Below are 26,441 nucleotides of genomic sequence, written 5' to 3'. Positions count from 1 at the left end.
AAAAATTTTAAATACAATTTATGGGCTTAGTTGTTGATTTGAAACAAGGAAGAGGAAAAACTGAGTTGGAGATTCCAAGTCTGTGTGACCAGGAGGTTTAGTAATCCTTGTGGAAACAAAGAGGAGGAGGAGGATTGGGCAAGCTTATGATAATTCAGTTTTTGAATGGCACACGTATGAAATGTGGGACTTAAACCCAAGAAAATGTTTCAGGACTAGAAATAAGTAGAAGGTACAAGATTGGATGAAATTGATGAGAGAAAAGAGGAGATAATAAGGTAGTTTAATGGTGAAAGATGCCTTGTATTTAGAAGACCAGAGACTGACAAAGAGTAAGGTCAAGAGGGAAAGGGCCAGGAGAACATAGTTCTTGCTATATGAGGACAGGATTTAAAATTGAGGGTGCTTGAAATACTATAGTGATGAGGAAGGAGTGCTAGGAAAGTTACTGAATTTGGAAGAAAGAATGTCTTAGTGATTTTATTTTCCCCCCAAAAGAAATTTCTGAAGAGTATTATAAGAGTATTAAGGGAAGGTAATTTGGGTGGTGGCAGGACCCAGATTTTAAGGGTTTGAGAGTAAAGAAGTATAGTGTCAAGTTTAGGTGACTCAAGAATTGTGATAGTGATGAAATAAAAAGGGGGAAAAGAGTATCTTTAGGGAAAACAGGGGCGAAGGAAAGTTTGAGGGTCTAAGTTTTTAGGGCTGCCATAACAAATCAACAGAAACTGAGTGTCTTAAAACAACAGAAATTTGGGCTGTGGCTCAGTGGTAGAGCACTTGCCTAGCATGTGTGAGGCACTGGGTTTGATTCTCAGCACTTCATATAAATAAATGAATAAAATAAAGGTTCATCAACATCTTAAAAAAATTAAAAACCAGAAATTTGTTCTTTGACAGTTCTGGAGACCGGGGGAGGTGGGGGGGGCTGCTAAATTAACAGGTCAGGGAGGATGAACTCTAGGGAAGAATCCATACCCCCTGCCTTTTTCCAGCTTCTGGCAATTGCTATCAATCCTTGGCATTCCTTCGCTTGCAACTGTATCACACCAGTATCTGCCTCTGTCTTCACTTGGTTTTATTCCCTCTGTGTATCTCCATGTCGGAATTTTCCTCTTTATAAAGACACCAGTCAATGGACTTAGGGCCCATTCTAATGAGTATGACCTCATGAAGTACCATGTAGACATGAATTTTGAGGGGATGTTATTCAACCCAGCACTGAGGGGTTTATAAAACTCACTAGAATGGTTTAAAAAAAAAAAAAAAAAAAAGTTTTGGTGAGGATATAGAGACATTAGAGTTGTATTTTATAATGGCACAGCCACTTTGGAAATAGTTTGGCATTTCCTCATAAGATTAAACATGGAGTTCCACACTAGGTATATACCCAAGAAAGGTGAAAATGTTTGTCTCCACAAAAACTTGTACACAAATGTTCATGGTACTACTCATAATACCAAAACATAGTAGGTTGTTTCTACAAACAACCTAAATGTCCATCAGTTGAAAAATAGATAAATGAATGTGGTCTATCCATACAGTGGGATATTAACCATAAAAAGAAATGAAGTATTGATACATACTGTAGCATGAACTGTAAAAAGATTGTTAAATGAAAGAAACCAGCCACAAATAGCCACATATTTTATGATTCTATTAAATAGCTAAGATTTGGAGGAGCTGAGAGATTTGAACCCAAACAACCAGTTTTAAGATTGGAAGTGGCCTCTGTTCTTAACCACTAGGGTATTTTCGTTGCCATAAAATAGATTAAGATATTGAATAAGTTTCTCAAGATTTGTGTGAGGAGTACAAATCACAGTTGAAGTGTAAGCTTGAACCCTGTACTAGAGGCAGGTATGTGGAGGTGGGGAAACATCTCTCTTAGGGAATAATAGAGATACGATACCTGCAAATGACCTAAACATTGCTCTGTTTCTCCCTACCAGTATGAAGTGAAAGCTCCCGTTCCTTCTGCCTGTTTCAGGAATATTTGTAAGCAAATGGCCAAAATGCATGAAGCTATATTTGATCTTCTTCCGGAAGAACAAACACAGGTGAGTAGTAATTCCCTCAGACTGGGATGTTTTTCACATGTTTTTTTGCACAGTTAAGCTTAATTCATATTCTGATATGATTTTTAACCTTTTTTTAGATTGTTAATTTGACTAATGGAACATTGATAAAATTTTCTAATTTCAAAGTGATAGGTGGTAGCTGCTAGGTGAGAGCTATAGCTTTACTATGTGATCAGGAATCTGAAAAGCAGATTTTCCATTTGTCCATTTTAAGAGGTCCCAGATTCTACTTAAGTCACTCATTACATTATTATAAGTCTCTGAATATCAGAGTTGCCATTTATCAATGAATAATAAAATGTTACTGTGATTGTAATCTAAACTGAAAATGGAAAGAATTAATGATGGAGTTAATAAAATTAACATGTATAACTAAATCATTCTACTTTATCTCGAATAATTGTATGGAGGAAAAATAGCAAAATGGGGATCTTTGACACTTCTCACCTGTGAAGTTATCGATGCTGTACTCCTGTTGTATTTTATCTGATAATAAAAGTATTATCACAGAGTTCATTTCACTCTTTAATGTCCTCCCTTATCTCTACACTCCTTGTTTCCCTCACCTAGAACTTCAAAGTTTCCAGCATTCCTTTCTTCCCAGTCTCCTTCCCTCTTCCTTTAACTTTTTACCTTTATACCAGGTGGTCTCATTCAAGCCTAGTGGTATAAATGATACAATGTTATAAATACAAGCCTAGCTGTTGTATATCAAGTGAATTTAATTTCCACTGATAATTTTGTTATTTAGACAAGTTTGTTTATTTTTTTTTTCTCTAATTGGTTGATTGCATAGGAGTGGTATTTGGGAGTAGAGGATTGTTTTCCTAATGTCTCTTGCCTACTATTTGTTCCCAATGATGGCCTCTCTCGGCCACCTGAGACTTCCACCCTGCATTATTTATTACCACTTCATTAACAACCTCATGACTATCATCCAGCTCCTTTGGAGCCCAGAGTACTGAGGGAGTGCCATAAGATATGAGTGCCCACTAGTTCTCTTTTTTCCTTCTGATTACTTCCTAGCTAACCCTTCCTTTTCATTCCATATATAAGAACCACCATGTCTGACATTTTGACCTTTTGAATTTGCCATTTGAATTTTGAGAGAAAGACTTAGTACAGGTCAGGGAGCTGGGTATATATTTACTTCATATGTTTCTATTTTTGTCATAACTTAAAGGATTCTTTCATCAAAGCTGGGCAAAAGTTGCCACTTTAATACCAGTAATTATACAAAACTTCCACTGGTGGTTCTAAATATACACCTTTTTCCCATAGAAAATATTATTCTACTAAATCATTTCCATAGATCAGTTTTATACAGTTTTAGGCCATACCTTTCTCAAAGAAGTATTGGACCATTCATTAGGTCTGCATGCAGCAATAATGAAATACTTTGAAATGATTTTATTAGTTAGAAACATAAAGGTACTTTTGCCTCTATCATTGTATTTTTTTATAAAATATTTATTTTTTAGTTGTAGTTGGACACAAAACCTTTATTTTATTTATTTATTTATTTATTTATTTATTTTTACGTGGTGCTGAGGATCAAACCCAGAGCCTCACACACGCTAGGTGAGCGCTCTGCTGCTGAGCCACAACCTCAGCCCTTATCATTGTATTTTTTAAAATCAAGTTTACATATTATAAAACTTTTCACTACCTTTTGTTCTTTTTACCTGTTGTGCTTAATCCCACTTATATATCCCACAGGAGTTCTTCCAAAGTACAGAATGGCAATCTTATTGCTAAATGAGGTACTGTCAAGAAGGGGGAAAAAAGTTTTTGTTCCACTAAGGAGAAGAATGATAATAAAATAAGCAATTACTTATTTTTCAGAGGAGCATTTTAAAAGTTATGTCAAAACAAGGTTTGGGGGCTGGGAATATAGCCCAGTTGGTAAAGGGCTTGCCTCACATGCACAAAGCCCTGGGTTTAATCCCCAGCACCACAGGAAAAAAAACAACAACAAGGTTTTGTTTTTAATACTTTCTCCAAATAATATTGATAACTCACATGTCTTCTATTTCAGGAGAACTATAAGAAAGCTTATTTTCTTTTCCAGATGTTATTTTTAAGAATTAATGCAAGTTATAAACTTCACTTGAAAAAGCAGTTATCTCACTTAAATGTGATAAATGATGGAGGACCTCAAAATGGGTATGATTTTTAATATATTTTTACCACATATTCTCATATTGAATTGTTTCAATGATTAGTTTTTATCTTTATGCTGTTCTGTCATACTGGGGACCAAAGTTATAAAATCAGCAACATTTTGCATTTTTCCTCTATGAAGATGCTATCTTGTCTGTTAGTTTATGTTAAGTTCTTTACATGTTTTGAGGAGTTATTGTGTCTTTAGATACTCAGTAGTCTTTCTTTTCCAAAGGACTCAGTTCTACTCAGTAGCTCTGTGACTATGTGAAGGTCATTCAATTTCTGTCCCTCATTTGTAAAATGACAAGGATAAAATCTGCCTTAATTCTTTCAGAGTTATGAAAAATAATGTGTAGGTAGGACAGTATATTATAAACTATCAAACAAATTTTATATATTACCTCTGAAATAGTGTATTTAAAAAGAAAACAGGATTTAGAATCAGAAAACTTGGGTTAAATACTAGTTCTGCCACTTTTTAGCTGGATAGTTTTGGGTAAATCTTATCCTCTGTGTGCCTTAATTTTTTAGATTTAAAATTAGAAATAATGATACTAGTATTAGGTGCTGTGCAGGGGAATGATATTGGCCAAATTATATTGTTATAGTGTATGCATATACAAATATATAACAAGAAGTCCCACCATTATGTATAATTATAATGCAACAATTTAAAAATGAGGGGAGGGAAAACCCGCTCACTGGTGGGGGAGGACCTTTATGTGCTGTCTAAATATTATTCATTACCAGTTTTCTTCTGTAGCTGTGAAGGCCATTTATAAAGTGGCTGGTAGAGATTATATATATTTGGAATTATGAGTTACAGAATACTTATTTCCCTTTGAAAAATCTGGATTGTGAGTGGTTTAGGGAGACACTGTTTTCTTAGCAATTTATTCTATTAAATCATCATTATAGCTAAAATTACGAAAGGCTAGAATAGTAAGAGTTTTTATTTTAAATATATCCAGCTCACTTATATCTGTGATGCTTTTTTATGGCATCACATTTGACATATATGACACTTCAGTGTCAGTAGAGGAACTGGAAAGGTGAGCTAACCATCTAGTTTTTCTTAGAATAAACTCTCCTTTGTGCCAGACCAAACCATGTACTCTGTGGGCATTATCTCAGACTAACCTTAGAAGACTATTGACTGTTATATTTTTAATCTATCATTCAACATTTTTTAAAATTTAAACCGTACTTACTCATAGTATTGAGATTCATTTATATTGTCATTTATTGTGCTCCGATTTCAAGACAAGAATACCTTAAGTAACTGAATCAACATGTGATTACTAATACTAACATTGAAGCAAAGTTAAGCTGAATATCTCATATGGAGTAGTATTTTATTCATTTTTCACAATAAGGAATCCCACACTGTATTGATAAAAATGTAACTGTGTCAGTAGCTTATCTGCCATTTGTAAAGTGCAAAGATTTTTTTTTTCCATCAAATGAATTACATTTGCATATCACCCATTTGTCCTAACACTCTGATTGCCATACTAGGAAATAATTGTATGTAAAGATCCTTTGGGATTGAGGTATTTTATGGGTGTGTAGGACATCTTTGCTTCACATACATTAATTTAAAAGTCTGCTATCTGGGCTGGTGTCATAGCTCAGTGATGCAAGCACATGCCTATAATGTGTGAAACCTTGGGTTGCTTCTTACCACACCACCCGCCAAATCTGTGTATTAAATTCTTTTTTGTACTTATAATGCTCAGGAAGCCTGCCATTTCTTTCCTTTTACTATTTTAGTGCATACATATATACTCTAGTGACAACCAATCAAAAATAGTTATAAATTCATTCTATTTTAAGATACATCTGATTTTACTGGGTAGAGTTTATAATGAACCTGACTTCAACATGCATTTGTTTATACTTTTTCCAAACATTTATTTTTTTAAATAAAGCATTAAATGGTTAATTGTATGATAGCAGGAATCCTGGCAAGAGAAGTATGTTGATATTTATCCCTAGGAATTCTGAATTTAAATAATATTGTAGCAGCTGGTATAGGAATCTGAGAGCCTTGCTCATTTATCTGGATAGAAAGAGTGAAATTTAAAATTTTTCTCTCCAATGTTTAGGTTGGTCACAGCAGATGTAGCTTTTTACACTGGAAATCTTCAAGCCTTAAAAGGTCTTAAAGATTTGGACCTAAATATGGCAGAGATCTGGGAACAGAAGAGGTGACAACTCACTGGAAAACTGGGTAGTTCATCTAACCATGGGACATGTATGTTTCTGAAGAATATCTGAATGCCTGTGTTTCGAGAACCTGGAACCCAAAGTGAACTGAGGTGGGGGAAAGGGAAAAGGAAAGTATCAGTGTTGGGAAACTGGATTCAGTGGGATCTACAAGGAATGCCATTTTTGTGCATTCTTAAGTGAGGAGTAACTGATCAGGTGTCTATAACATTTTTCATTCTCTCTGGAAACAGACTCAGGTTTCTTTGGACCAAATCCAAAAGAACACATAGCTGTAACACAGCTGTAGTTGACTAGAATGCTCTGTATACTTTATATTAAAAAATGCTTTGCATTTCTTCCAGTGCAATGAAATTCATATGGTGTCCCACCTTATTTAATGATGATACAATTTAAAATATTAAAATCTTAGTCAACCTCTGTAGAAAGTTTTCTCTATGAAAGTAAAGCTGTTTGAAAAATTATTTTTTTACAGATCTTTCTATAAAAAATAAACATCTTTTGATTGCTTGGATTTAGGAATTCAGTTTTTGTTTTAGTGACCAATGTCAAGTTTCAGGCTTTGTGTTACATATTTAATCTTTCTACTACCACCGTTATGTCAGTTGGGTAAAGCCTTCTCAAAAGTCCAAATACATGAAAGAATAATAATAAGATATTGGCATTTATGCAACTACTAGTTTAAATACTTTTCAGAAGTGGTATACAGAAGGCTACAGTTTAATAGCTGTATTTTTATAAAAGTATCTATGAAGGGTTTGGGTTTTTTCCCCCTAACAGGTAAGACTATGTATTCATGTAATATGCCTACTTATGAGTTCTCATTTTAACATTTAGGTAACATATGAAGTATGGTCCCCTTGGAGTCTTGTTTTTAAGTTACTTTCAATGTGTATATGAACAAAGACCAGGGAGAAATAGAAATTTTAAAATATGGGCTGCTGTTTGGGGGCCAGAAATACAAGGTATTAAAGACTTTTATGATACCTACCTTCAAAATTAAAAATTAGAATCAGCAGCACTCTACAAGTGAAAGTGCCTGTGCCTCACCTCACACTAAGACTCTTGCCTAACCCTGTCAGAGTGCCTAATCTTGTGATTATGTACAATGAAATAGTCTTATTTTGTGCTTTATAGTTTTTTCAAAAGGAAAGCTTGTTTTCTTTCCTTTATCATTACGAAGGTATGTCATTGATTCTTACGCTGTCTAAAATAAAGCTGTAAAAAATTATGAGACTTTAAAAGACAACTTTTTTTTTTAAGTACGGAAGAATTGGGAAGTATGACTTGATCTACCAGCAGACCTGATTTGTAAGGTTATTCTTGAAAATTTTTCAGTGACGTGAAGCTTTAAGAAAAGGGAACTTACCCCACGCCATTTATCTCTCCATATTACAGTACAAGGATCTGAAAGAAATGTTCTACCTCTGCCCACTCCAACCATTTAGCTGGGGAAAGAAATACCACTTTTTTTCAGTAAATGGAGAGTCTAGAGCGCATGGCAGGCACCTCAGTCTTAGAACTATATGAGAGGTTAAATACCTTCCATTTCCTTTGGAAATGTGTTTTTCTTAGAAATGCAGAAAACTGGACTTAGTAGATAACTAGCTGGTGAGTACTTAAATATTCCAACCCATACAGTGTCTGTTCAGCAAGAACAAACCATTTTATTTTGCTGATTCATAAAATTAGCATTAAAAAGTTCAAGAATACATGTGTATGGCTTCACCGCTTTATTTTTGAAATCACAGGCAATTCAAAGTGACCATCACTGAGGCTTCTGTTAATAAAAATCTTCCAACAGAACTGCCCCAGTTTTAGGATTAAACAATATTGCACTTTAAGATGAACTTTCAGGATCCTCTTCAAAGAGGGAAAGTATTGCTCCATCTGTTTTTCTTAAACTAAAAGTATATTGCAGAAAACTCTAAAAATCAACACTGCAAGGTACAGTAACATAGTCAAGTACCTGCCTACTTTAGAATCCTAGAGACATTTCAATGTAAGAAACTATTTAGCCCATAATTTAGCCCATAATTAGTATAAAGTGTATACAGTATTCTTTTCAGTGGTCCAATATGCGAAGGTTTCCAGATACAATCTTGTTCTCTAATACTGCTCCAGGTGGGATGTCAATTCTGTCGCCATGATTTGCAATGATGATAACTGTTCCCTAACAGGGAAAACAAAGAGCTAAGAATATACTTGCAACTGCAACTGAAATGCAATTATCATACAACAACCATCAAGTTTATGTACAACTCCTTTTAAATGGAGTAACTGTAATGATAAACAATATTAAACATGAAAAGCAAGTAACATTAAGGAAAAATGTAATGTGTACATCTGTCACAGTCCTGACAGTAGTCCTAGATTCCCTGCCTCCTTGTCAGAGATGGTGCGAACAATGGGAAGTAGACCCAGTGCCAGAGTATAACTACCCTTTTTGAAGGCCTCTTGCTTATAAAATCACCAGCATTATCCAATACCCAAAAAGCAAGTAACAGATGCCATGCCTAGTGGTGCACACCTATAATCCCAGCTACTTGGAAGACTGAGGCAGGAAAATTTCAAGTTTGAAACCACTGGGCAACTTAGCAAGACCCTGTCTCAAAACAAAATTTTAAAAAGGCTGGGGTTTATAGCTGGGCATGGTGGTGCACACCTGTAATCCCAGTGGCATAGGAGGCTGAGGCAGGATGACTGCAAGTTCAAAGCCAGCCTCAGCAACTTAGCAAGGCATTTAACAACTCAGCCAGATTCTGACACTAAATAAAGTATTTTAAAAGGGCTGGGAATGTGGCTCAGTGGTTAAACCTCCCTGGATTCAATCCCTGGTACAAAAAAAAAGGAGGAGGAGAAGCAGCGCTGGGGTTGTACTTCAGTGATAGAGCACTTGCCTTGCACATGCAAGGCCCTGGCTTTGATCTCCAGCACAGAAAAGAACTGAAGTAAAAGTTGCACGATTTATATTTTCATACACAGTTCTCTGTTGTTTCGGTTTTGGTACTGGGGATTGAATCCAGGGGTGCTCTACTTCTAAGCTATATCCTCAGCCCTATTTTAATTTTCATTCTGAAATAGGTCTGAGTTGCTTAGGTGCCCCCCTAAGTTGCTGAGGCTGGTCTTGAACTTGAAACAACCTCCTGACTCAGCCTCACAAATCACTGGGATTACACGCATGTGCCACTGTGCTCAGCTGGTTGTGTCTTCTTGTTTTTTTAAGGAATAGTTGTACTGTTAAGTTTTCATTGTCTTGAGATTTTAAATAGTTAATATAAGCAATAAGTTCAGTATATGTGTGTTGTTTTCCCCCCCCTAAGATCTCTTCATTTAAGCAAGTAACTTTAAGGGTAAGAACACATGAAAAAATAGATATGAGATTTAAAAAATAATAATAATAGGAAAAAACTTTTACATCTTCAATGGTAGCTTTTACCCATAAAGTCCCAAGTTTTCAATTCTGTGAATATTTCAATGAAATTGATACAGGTACATTAAAATGGGAAATCAATCTATAGCTTATGAATCATTATCAGTAATCATTAGCCTATTTTCTCAATAAAACTCTAAAAATATAAATGTTTCAAAGTTACCACAGATGGTATGTTGCTCAAGTTTTTGTGGGTATCCCATATAATGTAAACAAGTATATTTATACTCATTTACATTACACCTAACATATATAATCTTCAGATTCCTTTAACAGGATTAGACTATTCAGCACAAATGAACTCACTTTTAAAAATGTTGTTCGAATAGTCAACTTTAGAGAGCTATGCTAGTAGTGATCGTATTTTAAAATTTTGATAAAATAGAGCTGTTCACTACTAGTGTTTGCTTTCCATTTGAATGTTGTATACCACAACATACTTATATAAAATTAGGTTTGTATTTTAACTAGATATATATCTGGTTATACTCCTACTAAATACTGTAATAACCTATTTCATATCTGTGTCCACATATTTTAAAAGATTATCTTATAAATATATGGTTCAGTCTAAGAAGTACTCAAATAGAGGTAAATTTAGGACTAGAAAACAAAACCTACTTATAAAGCTATAGGAAATGTGCTCTTCATCATTAACATACATACCTTTAATGAAACATTTTTGCCAAATGTCACATCCCCTGAAACTGTGAGATGATCCAATTCAAGCATATCTGGTATACTTTCAAATCTTCTTAGATAATCTTGAACCTTTAAGTAGAAACAAAAAAATATTTCAAATGGGTTCTCAGGAGCCAGGCGTGGTGGAACACACCTGTAATCCCAGCAGCTCAGGGGCAGGAACATTGCAAGTTCAAAGCCAGTCTTAGCAACTTAGCAGGGTCTTGTCTTGAGAAACTCACCAAGACTCTGTCTCTAAATAAAATATAAAAGAGCTGGGGATGTGATTCCGTGATTAAGTATCCCCAGGTTCAATCCCTGGTGCCAAAAAAAGGCAGGAGGTTTTCACAGAAAAATAAATAATAAATAGTTTAACTGAACTATAAATCATTTTATGGCAAAACTCAAGTTTTCTATGAGAAGCACCTATTAAGATCCTGTGCAGAAGAGTCCAGTAGATATGAACATTGTCCTTAAAAATAAAGCAATTATAATACAGTTGAGCCAATCAGATGTGTGGTTTTTTGTTTTGGGGAGGTTTTTGTTTGTTTTGGTTTTTTAAGATAACCAAACCAGCCATCATGCTAAAAGCCAGAAAAGTAGTTCACATAATCTGGATAGAGCTGGAAAAAGAATGAACGATCATGCTTTGAAGCAGTCTAGATCGGAACTGCTTTTATGGGATGGGCAGAATTCACAAGTGGCTCTCATTTCAAGAACAATAAGACAAATCACCATTATTCCTATCTTTGTTGGGGTGGGGGGCGGGGAGTGTTTACTGGGGAACTGAACCCAGGGCTGCTTTACCACTGTTCTACATCCCCAGCCATTTTTCTTTTTTGAGACAGGGCCTTGCTAAGGTGCTGAGGCTGGCCTTGATCTTCCAATCTTCCTGTCTCAGCCTCCCCAGTTGTTGGAATTACAGGCATGTACCACTGTACCCAGCTCTTATCTTTGCCTTTTATTTCTTTGGATGTACAAGCACTAGAGATTGTTTCTGTTTTCTCAGCAAAATAGGAAATGAGATCACATAGAACAATCAGAAATTTCCTTTAGATTCAACCATCCACCATCTTGCCTCCTAGCCCATTACCCTTTTCTCCTAGTACTGGGGTTGGACTATTTCTACTGACTTAAAGCCAACCTCTCCACTGTGTATTAGGTTTTTATGAGTTATTCAAAAATATTGTTTCAAGGATTCTCTCTATAATGTTTTTTCCCTCCTGGCTGCATTGGTTGCCATTAATGTATATGTAAATTCTCCCATTATTTATTTACATGTGTACATGTGTGTTTATGTATTTATTTTTGCAATATTGGGGACTGAACCCAGAACCTTACACATGATAGGCAAGCAGTGAACTATATTCTCAGCCCTTTTTAAAAACTTGGTGAGGTTCTTTTTTTTCTTTTCTTTTTTTGGAACTGGGGGTCAAACCCAGGGCTTTGCGAATGCAAGGCAGATGCTTTGCCACTGAGCTATATCCCAGCCCCTTTTTGTAAAACTTTAAGACAGGGTCTCAGCAAATTACCTAGGCTGGCCTCAAACTGATGATCCTTCTGTCTCAGTCTCCCAAGTAGCTGGGATTACAGGCATATGCCACCAAGCTCAGTAATTCTCCCATATTTAAGAAACAAAACCAAACCGCTTAAATGTTATATTCCTCTCTACCTTCTGTTTACCTTTAAGGCAAAACTTTTAAATGAGCTGTCTATATTCATATCTCCAATCTATCTCCTATTCTCTTAAATTTATTCCAGTTGGACTCCCAAACTTCCATATTGATAAATATATTTACTCTTACTTAATCAGCAACATGAATGCTTAGTCCCTCTTTCCTGAAACATTCTTTTTCATTTGACTTTCAGGACACACACACAGACACGTTTTCTATTCAGTTCCTCATCTGTGGTCCACATGAGGTGGCACTAAACCACATCCAGGACTCCAACAGACTTGGATGATATAGCAGGATACCACAGGTTAGACACAAAGACTCACCCTGTCACTTCATTAACCTCAACGTTTTATGTGATTAAATTTTCAGGATTCCACTTGTCAGAGTAGGGTTTTGCTAGACTTATTCCCTTTGCATGGAAGGTTTTTGGCCCAGATACCTGCATAGTACACTCCCTCAACTTCTTAATTGGGCTGTCCATGGCTACCCAATCAATGTTAAATTACACTCTCCCTGCACATATATTTCTATTTGGAATACTGTGTATTTTATTTATTTGCTTATTTTTCCTTCTCCACTAGAATGTAAGTCTTCCATAAAGACAAGGATTTTATTAATCTGTTTTGTTTACTGCTAAATCTCCTAATCTAGAAACCAGAATTAACCTTTTCCCACTGATGAAAGCACTTATGGTCATGGGCCCTCCCATAAGATAAAATGTCCCGACATTTAAATATTCTCTACAGTGAATCAATTTTCAAAAAGTTCATCTTTATCTTTTATAATCAGTTCCTTTAAATTACATCAAAAATCGAAGAATACAATGTGTCAGAAGTGGAAATTTAAATCCATAAGTGGATCATATCTTTACAGTTACATACCTTTGTAAAAGAACTGCCTAATTTAACCAAGGGCACTGTAGGAAACTCCCGCTTTTCACTCATTGTCAAAGATCCTGCATTAAGGCTATAGAGGTTTGACATCACAAGCAAGAGATCTGATGTGGTTTTGACAGGCAGAAAACGGCTCCTTGGAACATTAATACCTAAAGAATTCTCAAAGCTTTTAATTGCAGCCCCTACTGCAGTTTCTAACTGAATGACATTCAGGCCTCCATCCAAAGTCTGTAAAATAAGAGGGAGAGGGGCAGGGGGAAACACAGAGTTTAGGTACCTACAACTTACAAATTAGTTCCATATGTGATAGTTAATATCTGGGAAGTGCTTTTAGAGAGACAACGAAGGAGATACAATTTCAAGAACTGACATTTATCAAGCACCCATTATATGCCAAACTCTTAATACCTGTGTGGTATTTTTTTTTTTTTGGTCTCGTAACTCTGGTTATGTAGTAATATCCCCATTATACCATAAAAGAACCAAAGGTTCTAAAAACTCATACAAGCTGCATGTGGCCAAATGGCTAATAGTGTCAGAGCAATAACCAAGACTGAGGTGGGTCTTTTTACTTTTGAGTCCAGTGTTCTTGCCACTACAACAGGCCAGGGTCACATAAAGGCACGCTACAGAGATGAATGCAGAATCTGGAGGACAGAGCCAGCAACCTAGAGTCTCACTAGGCCAGGAGAAGAGACCAAAGGAATACACAGGCCAGAGGGAGTGGGCAATGGGGTCCACGTTTAGCCTACTGTGATCTTTGGTACCAGCAAGCCCAGTGAGAGAGAACTTTGGCTTACCTTTGGATTCACAATGATTTCCATGTCAATAGCATTCTGTTCCTGCAGTCTTTTAACTGCTGCAAGAGAAATCCATAGGTTGTTTGTGTTAAATATTTTAAATTTTGATACAGACTTGAACTCATCAACGTGTGCTTTTGGCACTTGAGCGATTTCCACCAATCTCAGTTTGCCTTCATACTGAGTGAGTGTCCCGCCCTAGGAAGGCAGAAAATAATTAGTGTTTCCACATCTTTCCCCCATCAGAACCACAACATCCTGCTTAATTTTATGGAAAAGACACTGATGGTACAATCTCCCAGAATATAAAGTGACATTTTAAAGATAGAACCACCATCTTGTTCAAAAGTAAAGCCCTGGAAGCAGATCAGAGTCATCCTCACTTGCCTAAGGTCTGCTACAGAAATAGTTGTTCTCACACTACTGCTTGTTACAAAACAGTACCACCCAAGGCCCTGCTCTGATGGGCTATAGAAAAGGGGAGCACAGAGGAGACAGATATACAAGAAGATAAGTGGCCTCAGGCTAGTGAGGTTCTTTCATCCACTAAGACATGCCAGTATAGAAAAAGGGCAACATTTCCAAGAGGCATAAAATCCAGGCCAAGGACTGTTTTAGTTTTCATATACTGCTTGCTTTTTTCGGGGGGTAAGTAGTAAAGTCTATGTGCCCATTTCACCCAAGGCCAAATTTCATGACTGCCAAACATGCCAGGTTAAACAAATTTGTGATTTGTACCAAAAGAATGGCATATTTTTACATGTACTACAAAGATATTACAGTGATAAAATTTTATAAATATGTAAGGAAGTTTTCATTAGAGGTGCTAAAGTTCCAGACAACAATATTAAGTGTCTGAACTTAACGGAAGTGTTTTCATGTTTCAGCTCTATTCCATAAATATACACAAAACACTTTAGTTAAAATCACTGACAGATTATCCAAAAATAATGGTTCTAATACCACTGACTTTGGATTTATGATACACATTGTTATGTTAGAACTTAAATTACTCCACAGAATACCATCTCTATCTTACAATGTTAAGTGAATAAATGTGTTCTGCTTAAAACAAACTTTCAAATTAGAAAGAAAAAGCATTAAGTATACAACCTATTAATGGAAAAACGTGAATCCCAAATTGCTTCCCCTCAGTATTTACCTTCACATCTGCACGTGTTTTGTTTGTGACTTCCATGACAAATTCACAGCGTTTTCCATTGGGTGGATTCATTAGATGATTAAGAATATAAAGATCCACTGTGGCACCCAGATTATCTATGTTAGACACAAAAATATACTCTTTGCCTTCTCCTATAAAGGTATCGAGCAAACCAGAGTTGTAGAAACTGGCGTAGATATCACCATGACCTGGAGGGTACCAAGCTTCTGTATTTTCCCCTGAGTAAGAGACATCCTTTGCTACAGGAAGTAAAGATTCTTTATTAATCCTCGGGTACCTTAAAAAAAGAAAAAGTTCCTTTGCATTATCAACCCTGTAAAGCATTTCAGACCTTCAAGCAAAACAATGCATTAAAAGATCCTTCTTTTTCAGTGTTTCAATAGTAAATTATAGGTGAATCCACTTAAGAAAATCTCATCTGTGTTGTTCAAAATCTGTTTCTTAGCTAATAAGTTGCTGCAAAAAATTTTTTTCCCATGGTCATATAGATGGGAAGACACCTCGAATTTTTAAGATATTAATGTTTTCTAACTCTTCAAGAGGAGGCATATATTAAGTAAATGATGTTCTCAACCTTTTTGGATTTTGGATAGTTCTTTTCCTTGAAGACCTATCTAGGGAAAGCTACCCATTCTTACAAACAGATATATTTTGGGAGTGATTCTCTTTCTTCTTCAGAAAACCAATAGCAGGTTATTAATACCCCTCCCATCATCAAAGAGCACACGGGTAAGGACTGACAATGGGGAGAGGCAGACAGGAGAAAGCAGCACAACAAACTAAAGAAAAATGCAGACAACCCATCTGTGACAAAAAGTTTCCATGGGAAAATGGACTAAAAAACACAATGGAGCAACTTCAGATGTGTCCCTTCTTCCTAAGTTTATGTAGACTCGTGTCTTTCTCAATGGAAACCTTATCTCCCCAGTTGCCTGGGCTTTATCACAATGCTTTCATCTGATTTCCTTTCTACTCATTCCACTGTCCCCAAAGTTGATGGTTCCAGAATTTATTAAATTATCCCCATGCCTAACTCAAGGTGAAGAAATTCCCACAGAAGTGAAGGTTATCAGTCAGGGGACGGTGGCACATGCCTGTAATCCCAGTGGCTCAGGAGGCTGAGGCAAGAGGATCATGAGTTTAAAGGCAGCCTCAGCAAAAGCAAGGTGCTAAGCAACTCAGTGAGACCCTATCTCTAAATAAAATACAAAATAGGGGTGCAGATGTGGCTCAGTGGTTGAGTACCCCTGAGTTCAATTGTTGGTACCCCCCCCCCAAAAAAAAAGAAGTGAAGGTTATCAATACTGTAGAATATAGAAAGCCGTTCACAGACCCAGCTGAAGCCCAAATATACCCTCAGAAAGTGAAGACCTATAAGCCAACCTCTAATATTTTGGACATGGAACAGAATCTTAAACAAATTTTCTTTTAAGAACTGAAAATTACAGAACTGAAAAGTAATTCTGACAATCATAGCTATTACCAAATGTTCAACTTTGAAAGGTGTCAAGCACTTGCAAGATGGCACATGCACATCTTGAGACTGCTGTTACAAAGCAAAGAAATCCTTTCCCAAGAGTAATACTCAAGATTTTTTTGTATGTTTGGTTTTTTGTTGTTGTTATTACCCCTTTTACCTGCTTTGATTGAAAGTGTAGATTTTCACACGACAATGATTGTACTTTTGTAGTATTTTTTTTGTATCTTCATCCGTGTTAAAAGAGTTCATTAAAACAAGAGGAACATCAGTGTTGTAGGTTTTGTTCAAATGCTAGGGAGGAAAATGACAATCAGATTACCCAGATTTGTTTTCTTTGCTTATGTAAAACTAATTCTTCAGAGTTAATCACCTCATTTATATATACATCCGAATACATCCAAATATATACATTTGACATAAGTAACTCCTTTGCATGAGGCAGACTTTTGATAAGCAGTTTACCATGTACTCAATAAATCACAACTCTTTGGGGACAGAACTATTGACTGAATTTTATTGCTGATTAAACTGAGCCCCAGCTGGGTGCCCCCAGGTGGCCAACTCTCAAAGTGTGTACACAGCCACAGTGCGGTGTGGTCTTACAGAAGTCTATAGACAAGTGCTGAGTAAGCATTTACTCTTATGTTTCAAGTTCTGTGGGGATTAAAGTACAGATGTTACAAAGATCTGGCTTGCAGTTCTCAGGATGAATGGTCAAAAATTCTGAATCACACCTCAACGGAAATCTTTCCAATCTCAGAAAAGCTAAGAGACAACTTAGGGAGAAAAAATAGGTTCTTAGAAGTCAAGACTATCCAATGTTCAAATTCTGATTCTGGATTAACTAGTTAGGGAGCTTGAGAAATAAAGTCTCTGTGTCATGGTTTTCTCATCTGTAAACTGGGGATGATAACTATTTACCTCACTCAGTTGTTCAGAGGAACAAATGGATCAATTCTTAGGAAAAGCATGGAGTATCTGGTGCACAGTAAGGGCTGGATGAATGTTAGCCACTGCTACTGCTAGTGTCATGACTATAGTTGCCAGCATCATACTAGACAACAGATACAAAGAAGGGAAAGACAGGGACACTGCCCCTGAAGAGCTTACAGTCTACGATTAATAACTTTGTCATAAGAAGGACACCAAGAACAGTTCTTAGCATTCATGGCATCCTGAAAGCTATCTTCCCCAACTTACCAAAAGGGGTTAATAAAGCCAGATCAACCCAGACATCATGAAGGCTGTCAGCCAAAAGAAAGGAGGTGGAAGGCGGCAGATCAAAGAAAGGATAATCTGAACAGACCCAGAGATTTCATCAACCACAAATGCTATTTAAGATCAAAAGGTTTTATATCACCCTAAGGATGTGACCTTAAACCTTTTTTTTAAACACTGTTAAAGAGACTAAAGATAGCAAGCTCTTTGACTAGCTCAAATTCACATCTGCTACATTTAACAATATAAAATTTATGATAACCTAAAAACTATTTTAGTGTCTCATCAGAAAGGCTGTGTTACTCACTTCAATTTGCTGAACAGTCAGATCCAAAAAGGTATTCTCATTCCTCACACCAATCAGACTTTTAGGGCCTTTGCAACCCATGCTGGTTCCCAAACCACCATTGAGTTTCACCACCACTAGCTTGTTCAACACAGAAGATACATTATCAGGCAAGCCCCTGGCCTTTATCTTTTCATAAGGTTGAATCTGAAAGGAAAAATAAAATCATAGGAATAATTCAAATAACTTTATAAGATGTTAAAGCAAATCAATTCTGGGATTATTTCCATTTTTCTTCCTTTTAAAGTTTTGGTCTCTCTTGTGGAAAGTTTCACCCACATTTCCTTTAATGTCACTAGGCCCTTCTGGTTCAAAATCAAAAACTTAACAGGCAACTTCCTTGAGCACAGTAGGTGAATGGTTCACTTACACTATAATGAAGTATAAAGAAAGGGGGAAAGTTGTCTATAAATATTTGTCTGACTAGTGGGAACATCCAAGGTTTTTAGACTCAAAACTTCCAATTTGCCTCAACAAAGCAAATGAGATACACAAAGCTCATCCAAAGTCTAAATATTTCTGGTGTATTATGATCCACTTCAATTCTGAACAATGCTTACAATCAATACATTATTCTACCACAGGAGGCAAAAACCAAAAAATACTTGTTCTTTGCCATTCTCCTCCATTCAGCCTTAAGTTTGACCTTCAGAAGAAGATGGCATAGGCTTCTAGGTATGCACAGAATTCCTTAAGAATTTTAATTCTTGATTATCCCTGTATAAAAGCCCACACTGGAAAATAAATTCTTCTCATTGTTCCAAGAAATGCCCTGGGAGAAAACAAGGGCAGGGCTGGAGAAAAATCCCCAATCTCCTCCCTAGCATTCTCAACTATTTTTGTGAACAGAGAGTATTAAACTTAACTTCTCCCTCATAGGAAACTTAGAAGCTGAGACTCATTTTTGTTTTTCAAACCAGGCACAAGTAAGACTCGGCATCTTATAGCAAGAATGAAAGCTTTTTAAAAAAGATTACAACAGGTTTTCTACATGTGGCATTTTTGCTATTTTGCTTTAATGGAATAGGTCCTCAAAAGACTCTTCAGTTACATCATGGTGTAGGACACATAACACATGAGTGGACCAAAAAAAAAAAAAAAAACAACCAGTAGGTGCTCTGTGAACACTAGATTTTATTTATTGTGCTACCTGCAGGGTTGTGTATGTGTGGATGAGAGGGGCAAGGGGCAAGTGACATTTGTGACTGGGAAAGGTCTTGACAAGCTCACATTTCAGTGATCTAAGCCTGTGGAACAATCTCTTTATGTTTAGTCAGACAAACATACATATATCATACACAGATTCTGATCACAATTCTTGCTCTTAATAGCTCTTTCCATTAAACTGTAACTTAGTTCTTCTAACCTTTAATATACTGTATTAACTGCAAGTGTGGCTAATACACTGTGTTACCTGGTATAAATACTAAGGAACAACAAAGCTCTCTATTGATTATCCCCACTCCCATTATCACTCATGCTGAACTGTTTCCTGATGTGACAGATAGTGTTCCTAGTAAATGCTGCTTAAGCAGCCATTAACATTTATTCCCGTTCATGAACCAGAGGAAAGGCTAATGACCAGAAAAGACAGGAGGAAGAGACCGGACCATGGGCACTCCATCAGGTGCTACCTAACCACTTCAATGCTAACTGCCAAGGACCAGGACAGGGAGGTGGGAAAGAACACAGACCACACAAGTTGCTTCCCTGGCAGCACTTGGTTTTGGTGAGGAAAAGGCAGGGGTAACAAGAACTTGAACTCCAACACAAACACAAAGTGCCCATGACCCAGTGGAAGATATTCCTTGAAAATGTTTTTATTACCATGAACATCATTCATTCAGCATTTCAAAGAAACTGATAATACTAATTTAAGTGTTACACTACTTCAAAAGAGTAGATGACAACTGAAACCTTCTGTCACCTCATATAACATGGTAGTTTATTATTCTTTCTACCTGAGCTGCTGGAATCAATTGGTCAATAGAGGGAATGCCACTGTGATATTATGGCAGGGATTGAACTCAGGGGCATTCAACCACTGAGCCACATCCCCAGCCTTATTATGTATTTTATTTAGAGACGGGATCTAAGTTGCTTAGCACCTCACTTTTTGCAGAGGCTGGCCCTGAACTCAAAATTTTCCAGGCTTAGCCTCCCAAGCTGCTGGGATTACAGGCATGTGCCACGGCGCCCAGCTTAAATATGCTTTTTTAAAAAGTGAAATACACAGAAGCAAGGTTTTTTCCTACACATAAGGTAGGCATGTTTTCCAATTCCACCTAAAATTTTCACTGTGAAACATCAGAAGTATAAATGTTTACAGAATAGACATACAGCTGAAAGAATAACATTTTCAAAAAAGCATTCTTCCACAACTTAAAAGCCTCCATGCACCCATCCCTGCCTGATCACATTCCTCTTCTATCTCTCTGGATTAACAGTATCTGAACTATATATGTATCCCTTATAACAATTCATTTAATTTGTCTCTAAAATTTTAAATAAATTGAATCATAGTATCAAACAGGTACAATATCAGCAATTCAAACAAAGCATTATCACTTGAATGTAGTGTCAATATTTGAATAAACATTATCTAGATGTAATATGAAGCAAAAAATTCCACATAATATTAATATCAGTTGAAGTCTAAATGCTTATTTTGAGAGTAAAAAAATGCTACAATAACTAATGATTTTGAATGTTATTAATTTTATGTACAATAAACATTTCCAAGTATTTCAGTTAGTTAAACTGGGAAACGATGACAATACACATAAAAAATTCAGTACATAAATTACTTAGCTCAAAAGGAAATATTTTCCTAAAGACATTTATCAACTATTCCTACACATTTAAATAATAATACCAGGCAGAGTAATCAAAATTAGATTACATCCTTTGTAAAACAATGTTACTGTGTTTTTCATACTTTTTTATTTTTAGTAGTGCTGAGGATTGAACCCAGTGCCTCACACATTAGCCAAGCTCTCTACCACTGAGCCACAACCATAGCCCCTAGACTACATCTTAATTCTAAACTTTAAAGAACTGTTTGGTATACTAACATTCACAGCATAATACAAAGAGCTTTAGGACACATTTAATTGTTAGCTCTTTAATTAGGTCTAGTTTTTCAAGAAAGAAATATCAATAGGAATTTTTCAGCTCCAGTGAAGATGAATTAAAAACCAAATAACAACCTTGTTTCTTTAAAATTTTACAAGAAAAAAGAACTTCAAAATTGTGTACATTCAACATAAATTATCTTTGATTCACACATAAGTATAAAGTTTACAAAAGAAAAGTATTTAGTTATCTAAATACATTGTTTTCCTTAATCAAACTTCAAAATCTGTATCAGAATTCTTTTTTTATATTTTTATTTCTTTTTTATTTGTTTTTTTTAGTTATACAAGACAGTAGAGTATGTTGACATATTTATAAAAACATGGAGTATATCTTATTCTAATTAGGATTCCAGCCTGTGGATGTACACAATGTTGAGATTCATTGGTATATTCATATATGTACATAGGGAAGTTATTAAGAAGATAATTCCTTATAAATGAGGCTGAGGCCACTAAACAAATCAATTAAAAACATGTAAAAATGATTTCTGTAGATTGCCAATCTTTTTAAATAGTGGAAAACAAGATTCTTAATATTTATTCAAGTTCTCGGTCCTAGGTACAAGGTTCTTTCTAATAACATGTTATTAGAAAGCTTTGTTCTAAACTTAAGTAACAAAATTTAAATGTGCTGCTGCTGCTTGTACTTAGTCATGCAGATACAGAGCCTTTAAGTTGGAAAGCACAATACATTGATTAATTCAACTCTGCTAAAAGTATACTATCTGAAAAAATACAACGGAAAACAAAAAGTGTTGGACAACACTCAGTGATAAATGGGGTATGAATGATTTAGGAATCAGCAACATTCAATGTTTTATTCAGACTTTTCAATTACTTGTTATGAGTTGAGAAATGGTGGGCCACTCTCATCATTCTGCCTCAAAGATGAGCCATTTACTTACATGAGATGTTCACAAGAGGGAACAGCAGTTACATTTTATACAGGCTGCTTGAACATAAAGATAGTCCCAAAATTGTGCTTTGGAAGTAACAAAACCAACATATCAGGACCTACTAATATCAGTATCAGCTAATTAGTTCATTTGTCAGATCCTACTAAAAATAACCAACTACACACACCCTGTTATGCAAAGACTTACAGGATATAGCTTTGAACTGGGCATCATGGCACACACCTGTGATCCCAGCTACCTGTGAGGTCTAGAGCAAGGAGGATAACAAGCCTCAGCCTGGGCAACTTAATGAGAGACTCTCAAAATAAATATTAAAAAGGGCTGGATGTAGCTCAGTGGTGGAGTACTTGCCTAGAATGCATGAGGCCCTGTGTTTAAAAAAAAAAAAAAAAAAAAAAGATACAGTTGTGAAGATATTCCACTTTGCTGAAATTGGAGTTCATTCAATTAAAAAAAAAAAAAACAAGATACAGATGGGAAATTCATGACATTCTTGTCTTGAGAGCCATGATTCCATTGCCAAATTTGTAGATCCAAAAATCTAAGACCTTGAATGATTGTGAAAAGCAACAAGTGCATGCAAATGTATATTTAAAAGCACAAAATAGGGGCTGGGGTTATGGCTTAGTGGTGGAGCAGTCGCCTGGCATGTGCGAAGCACTGGGTTCTGGGTTCGATCCTCAGCACTACATAAAAATAAACAAAGGTCAACCAATAAAATAAATAAATAAATAATAAAGATTTTAAAAACAGAAAAAAATAAACAAAGGTATAAAAAAGAAGGCTTATTTTAAAAAACACAAAATAAGGCAATATAAGTGGGGAGAAAATCAGAAATCACCTGGAAACATGCAGAAAACTCCAGTTTGGGAATAATGGCTTCATAACTATTAATACAATTTAAAAGGTCAGAATACTAAGAGGACAGTGTAACTTTAGTAGGTTATTATTAGAAAGAAAACTTGACATCACAGCAGTTACATCCCAGTACTAGTAAAGACTTGAAAATACCTTGTTCTTTCACCAACCTCAGCTGCTCCTTAAAACCTTGCTAAGGAATTATTGTTCTTACATTATAATATCAACATTTTAAAGCTTGGGCACTAAATTTATAAAGAAAACTTTAATAATTGTGATTTTTTTCCTTGTATTCCCAAAATTTATTCCATAATGGTAAAATAAGGTTTCAGCCCCATACTGATTAAAACACTAGGCCATTTGGTCTTTAGCCAAAAGATGTTTTAAATGTACTTCTAGTTTTAAGACAAATCTCCCAAAGGTTGGTACCTTGAGAATCTAAAAGTTTGATTTTAAACTGTAATTGTGAACATTTTGCTCATATTTTCACAAATTTGGTGTGAAATAAAATGACGTGATTCACACATAACATTAAAATTCCAAAAGTGAGTTAATAAAAACACTTGACCCCAGAAAGCTTGTAGTGGAAAGATTTATTTACCATCAGTGCCCTCATTTCTCTGTGCAGTGTTGTAGCCTAAATTAAAAGGGCATAAACATTGCCACACCTCTTCAAATGTCAAGGAACCCTGGTTCTTCATGTGATGCTTTCAGTAACATCAACTCTTCAACTCTTAACTGTCTAACTCTTAAAGCAGCTAATTAATATGGGTTCTGCTGAAGAATTTGTTCACAAGAATAGGAATCTGAAAAGAACTATATAAGGAAAAAAGCAACAGGGTATGAAGAGGGGAGAATGTTAAGTGATGAGGTTAATACTGCTCTCAGAAACCTCCATGGAGGTCTCTGACTTGTGTTTCATGACTTAAGATCCATATGTACACCCAAAGAAAACAGTAGTTGAATCAAACAACTGTTTGATTCCAGACATTTCATGTCTAAAGCTTATTCAGATTAAATTAGGTAGTAAGCATGGCTTTCTGTCGCATAAAATCTCCTTGTATTTCAACAAGAGTGCTCCCTGTTGGTGATACTGCCATACTCTCCACCAGGGAACCTAACCAAGCAGTCCAACAGCTGAGTTTAGATTAACAAGTCAAAGGGATGCATGTTACAAAGTTGCATAGCAATAGCTGAAGTTGTACTGGACACACCTTGTCCCAGAGACATTTTAGACTGTCTTCCACTTTCCTTTGTACCTCCCCCAGGAGAATGCACAAAGACATTAACTCAGGCAAAAATGAATGGTATTTGCAAACAACTGGGAGTACCATGCACTGCCAGATACAGTCTCAATGTTACCCTGACTGAATCACTTTAGTCAGTCACTAAGTGTAATCTTTGTGTTTTCAAACCTAATCACCCTGTCCCTCATTTTTCCCAGACATGAATAGAATTCAGTGTTCTTAGAAGACCACTATTGCAGCTAAACAAGAGAGCAGGGCAACCTCCACAGGTGAGGTGGGCAAGCCCCAAGAGGCTCACAGCAAAATATTCAGGGCAGGCCAAGCACTTGTGTTCTCTTTTTACGGGTAGAAGAGAATTAATCAAATACCTAACTTCCTCTGAGGAATGAGTGAAAGAAAGCAGTTGGCAATCTACTAAAGAATGTAACTTAAACAACATTCTGCCCTCTAGGATGTCAATCTAGTTTTCCTGCCGAAATGAAAAGGAGATCTTTTAAAAACTGTCTGCCATGATCCGTATCTTGCCAAGTCTGTTCACAACTTAGTTTCCAGTTAGAATAAAAGCCAAATTCATTACACAGTCATGGACACACTGTTCCCATTAGCAATAGTATAACCCAGTTCTGGGTAGCATATTTGTGCTATTCCTGGAGACAGTGCCAAATACCCAAAGCAAGCTAACAGTACCTGCCCTGTTATGGTTCACAAGGGTATTATTATTGCAATCTGAAAGAATTTTTTTTTTCAACAAAAGTAAGTTTGCCTGAAAGAAAATGAGCTGTGTAAACAGTAAAACAAATTAGGAATGATGCTCCATATGTACAGAGTGTGTTCCAAGAACACTGACTTATTCACAAATCCTTATGCACCTTGTTTGTGTGCCAAGTTCTGTGCTAGGCACTTTCACAAATTCTCAATTCACATTTCTTAAGTAATGACCAGAATCTAGGTCATTTAAATGATCCTATAAATCAATTTAATAACATAAAAATCATACCCAGACCATATATTTCATTCCAGAAAAGCCAGTAAATTATATACATGCAATATTATCACATGGTCCACTAACAAGTTTAGGGCTCAACTTGTATTTCACAGGACAAAACCAGATCCTCAGACCCTCCTTGTAGCTCCTCCTTATTTCCTCCCCTTCCTTCTGGCGAAAGGAAGAGCTATCCCCCATCCAAAGGCAACTCTGTCAGTGCCCATCTCAATAACTTATTTTTATCAATCATTCAGTCTCTCCTCTTATCTCATTCTATCCTCCTTTTTCCCATCAGCACCTTTATATTCACTTCCCTCCACTCTCCTCTGTTACACTCTGATTTTTCTCCTCTATCACTAAATGAACTGCTCTTAACATGGCATCAACAACCTCCTAATTGCTAAGTCCTAACAACAACATAAATACTTCTCTTGCCTGCATTCACAACTGACCAGTCCCTAAAATCTGGAAATGCTGTCTTCTCTTTGACTTCTCAAAGACCACACTCTATTCTTGTTTTGCCTGTTCCTTGCAAAGCTCATTCTAAGTAGGAACTCTACTTCCCACACAGTAGGCTCCAATCCCATGGCTTCACCACTCCCATCTCTGTGGCACCAAGACATCCAGCTGCTAAGCCAGAAGCCTGATCACATTTGATCAATCAATCACCAAGTACTTTTGGTCTCATGAAATTACCTCACTGCTACGGTCAGTACCTCACTCACCTCACTGCAGTGATCTCCAAGGTTTCCTTACATTTTTTCTTAAAACCTAACCTCCAACATTCAGGTGGTGATTGTCTTAAAAATACAAAACAAAAAAACCAGGATTTGAGCATTTTTCTCTATTTTATCTTTCACAAAATAAAGCATTGAAGTGGCCTGGCAGAGATTAGCGGCCTACCCCAACTTTCATCTAGGCATACCACCATTGAAATCAAGACTGCATTTCCCAGCCACCTTGCAGTTATGTATGCCGAAGTTCTGGTCATTGAGATCAACTCCAAGTGAACTGAGAGATTTCCAGAAAGTCTCTATGAAAGGGGAGGGGGGCATGCCCATCTCCCTCCCTCCTGTTGTTTGGAATACAGACATGATGATTAGAG

General features: G+C 36.3%; 2 protein-coding genes across 7 annotated transcripts in view; one reads left to right on the top strand and one right to left on the bottom strand.

Moving 5' to 3' along the window:
• Window positions 1–7,707, top strand: part of Vps54 (VPS54 subunit of GARP complex) — an 89,601-nt gene extending 81,894 nt beyond the window's left edge. For 2 of the 4 annotated variants that reach the window (XM_071601641.1, XM_027934268.2), the window contains exons 21-23: window positions 1,953–2,060; window positions 4,153–4,247; window positions 6,356–7,707. In XM_071601641.1, coding sequence (XP_071457742.1) covers window positions 1,953–2,060; window positions 4,153–4,247; window positions 6,356–6,461 — 309 coding nt within the window. In that variant the 3' untranslated portion in view covers window positions 6,462–7,707. Of the gene's footprint in view, window positions 1–1,952; window positions 2,061–4,119; window positions 4,248–6,355 lie in introns of all 4 variants that reach the window. The other 2 variants (XM_071601639.1, XM_071601638.1) reach the window with 1 other exon arrangement.
• A 487-nt stretch (window positions 7,708–8,194) lies between these two features.
• The window catches only part of Ugp2 (UDP-glucose pyrophosphorylase 2), a 55,326-nt gene continuing 37,079 nt past the window's right edge, over window positions 8,195–26,441 (bottom strand). For all 3 annotated transcript variants that reach the window (XM_027934271.2, XM_027934270.2, XM_027934269.3), the window contains exons 4-10: window positions 18,154–18,339; window positions 16,786–16,919; window positions 15,128–15,425; window positions 13,966–14,163; window positions 13,151–13,393; window positions 10,576–10,680; window positions 8,195–8,649 (exon numbers count right to left, since the gene is read on the bottom strand). In XM_027934271.2, the coding sequence (XP_027790072.1) occupies window positions 8,542–8,649; window positions 10,576–10,680; window positions 13,151–13,393; window positions 13,966–14,163; window positions 15,128–15,425; window positions 16,786–16,919; window positions 18,154–18,339 (1,272 nt within the window). In that variant the 3' untranslated portion in view covers window positions 8,195–8,541. The remainder of the gene's footprint in view (window positions 8,650–10,575; window positions 10,681–13,150; window positions 13,394–13,965; window positions 14,164–15,127; window positions 15,426–16,785; window positions 16,920–18,153; window positions 18,340–26,441) is intronic.

The sequence above is a fragment of the Marmota flaviventris genome, chromosome 14 (assembly GCF_047511675.1).
Source record: "Marmota flaviventris isolate mMarFla1 chromosome 14, mMarFla1.hap1, whole genome shotgun sequence".
Classification (NCBI taxonomy): domain Eukaryota; kingdom Metazoa; phylum Chordata; class Mammalia; order Rodentia; family Sciuridae; genus Marmota; species Marmota flaviventris.
Note: the sequence above shows the minus strand (reverse complement) of the source record. Positions and strands in the feature narration are given on the sequence as shown.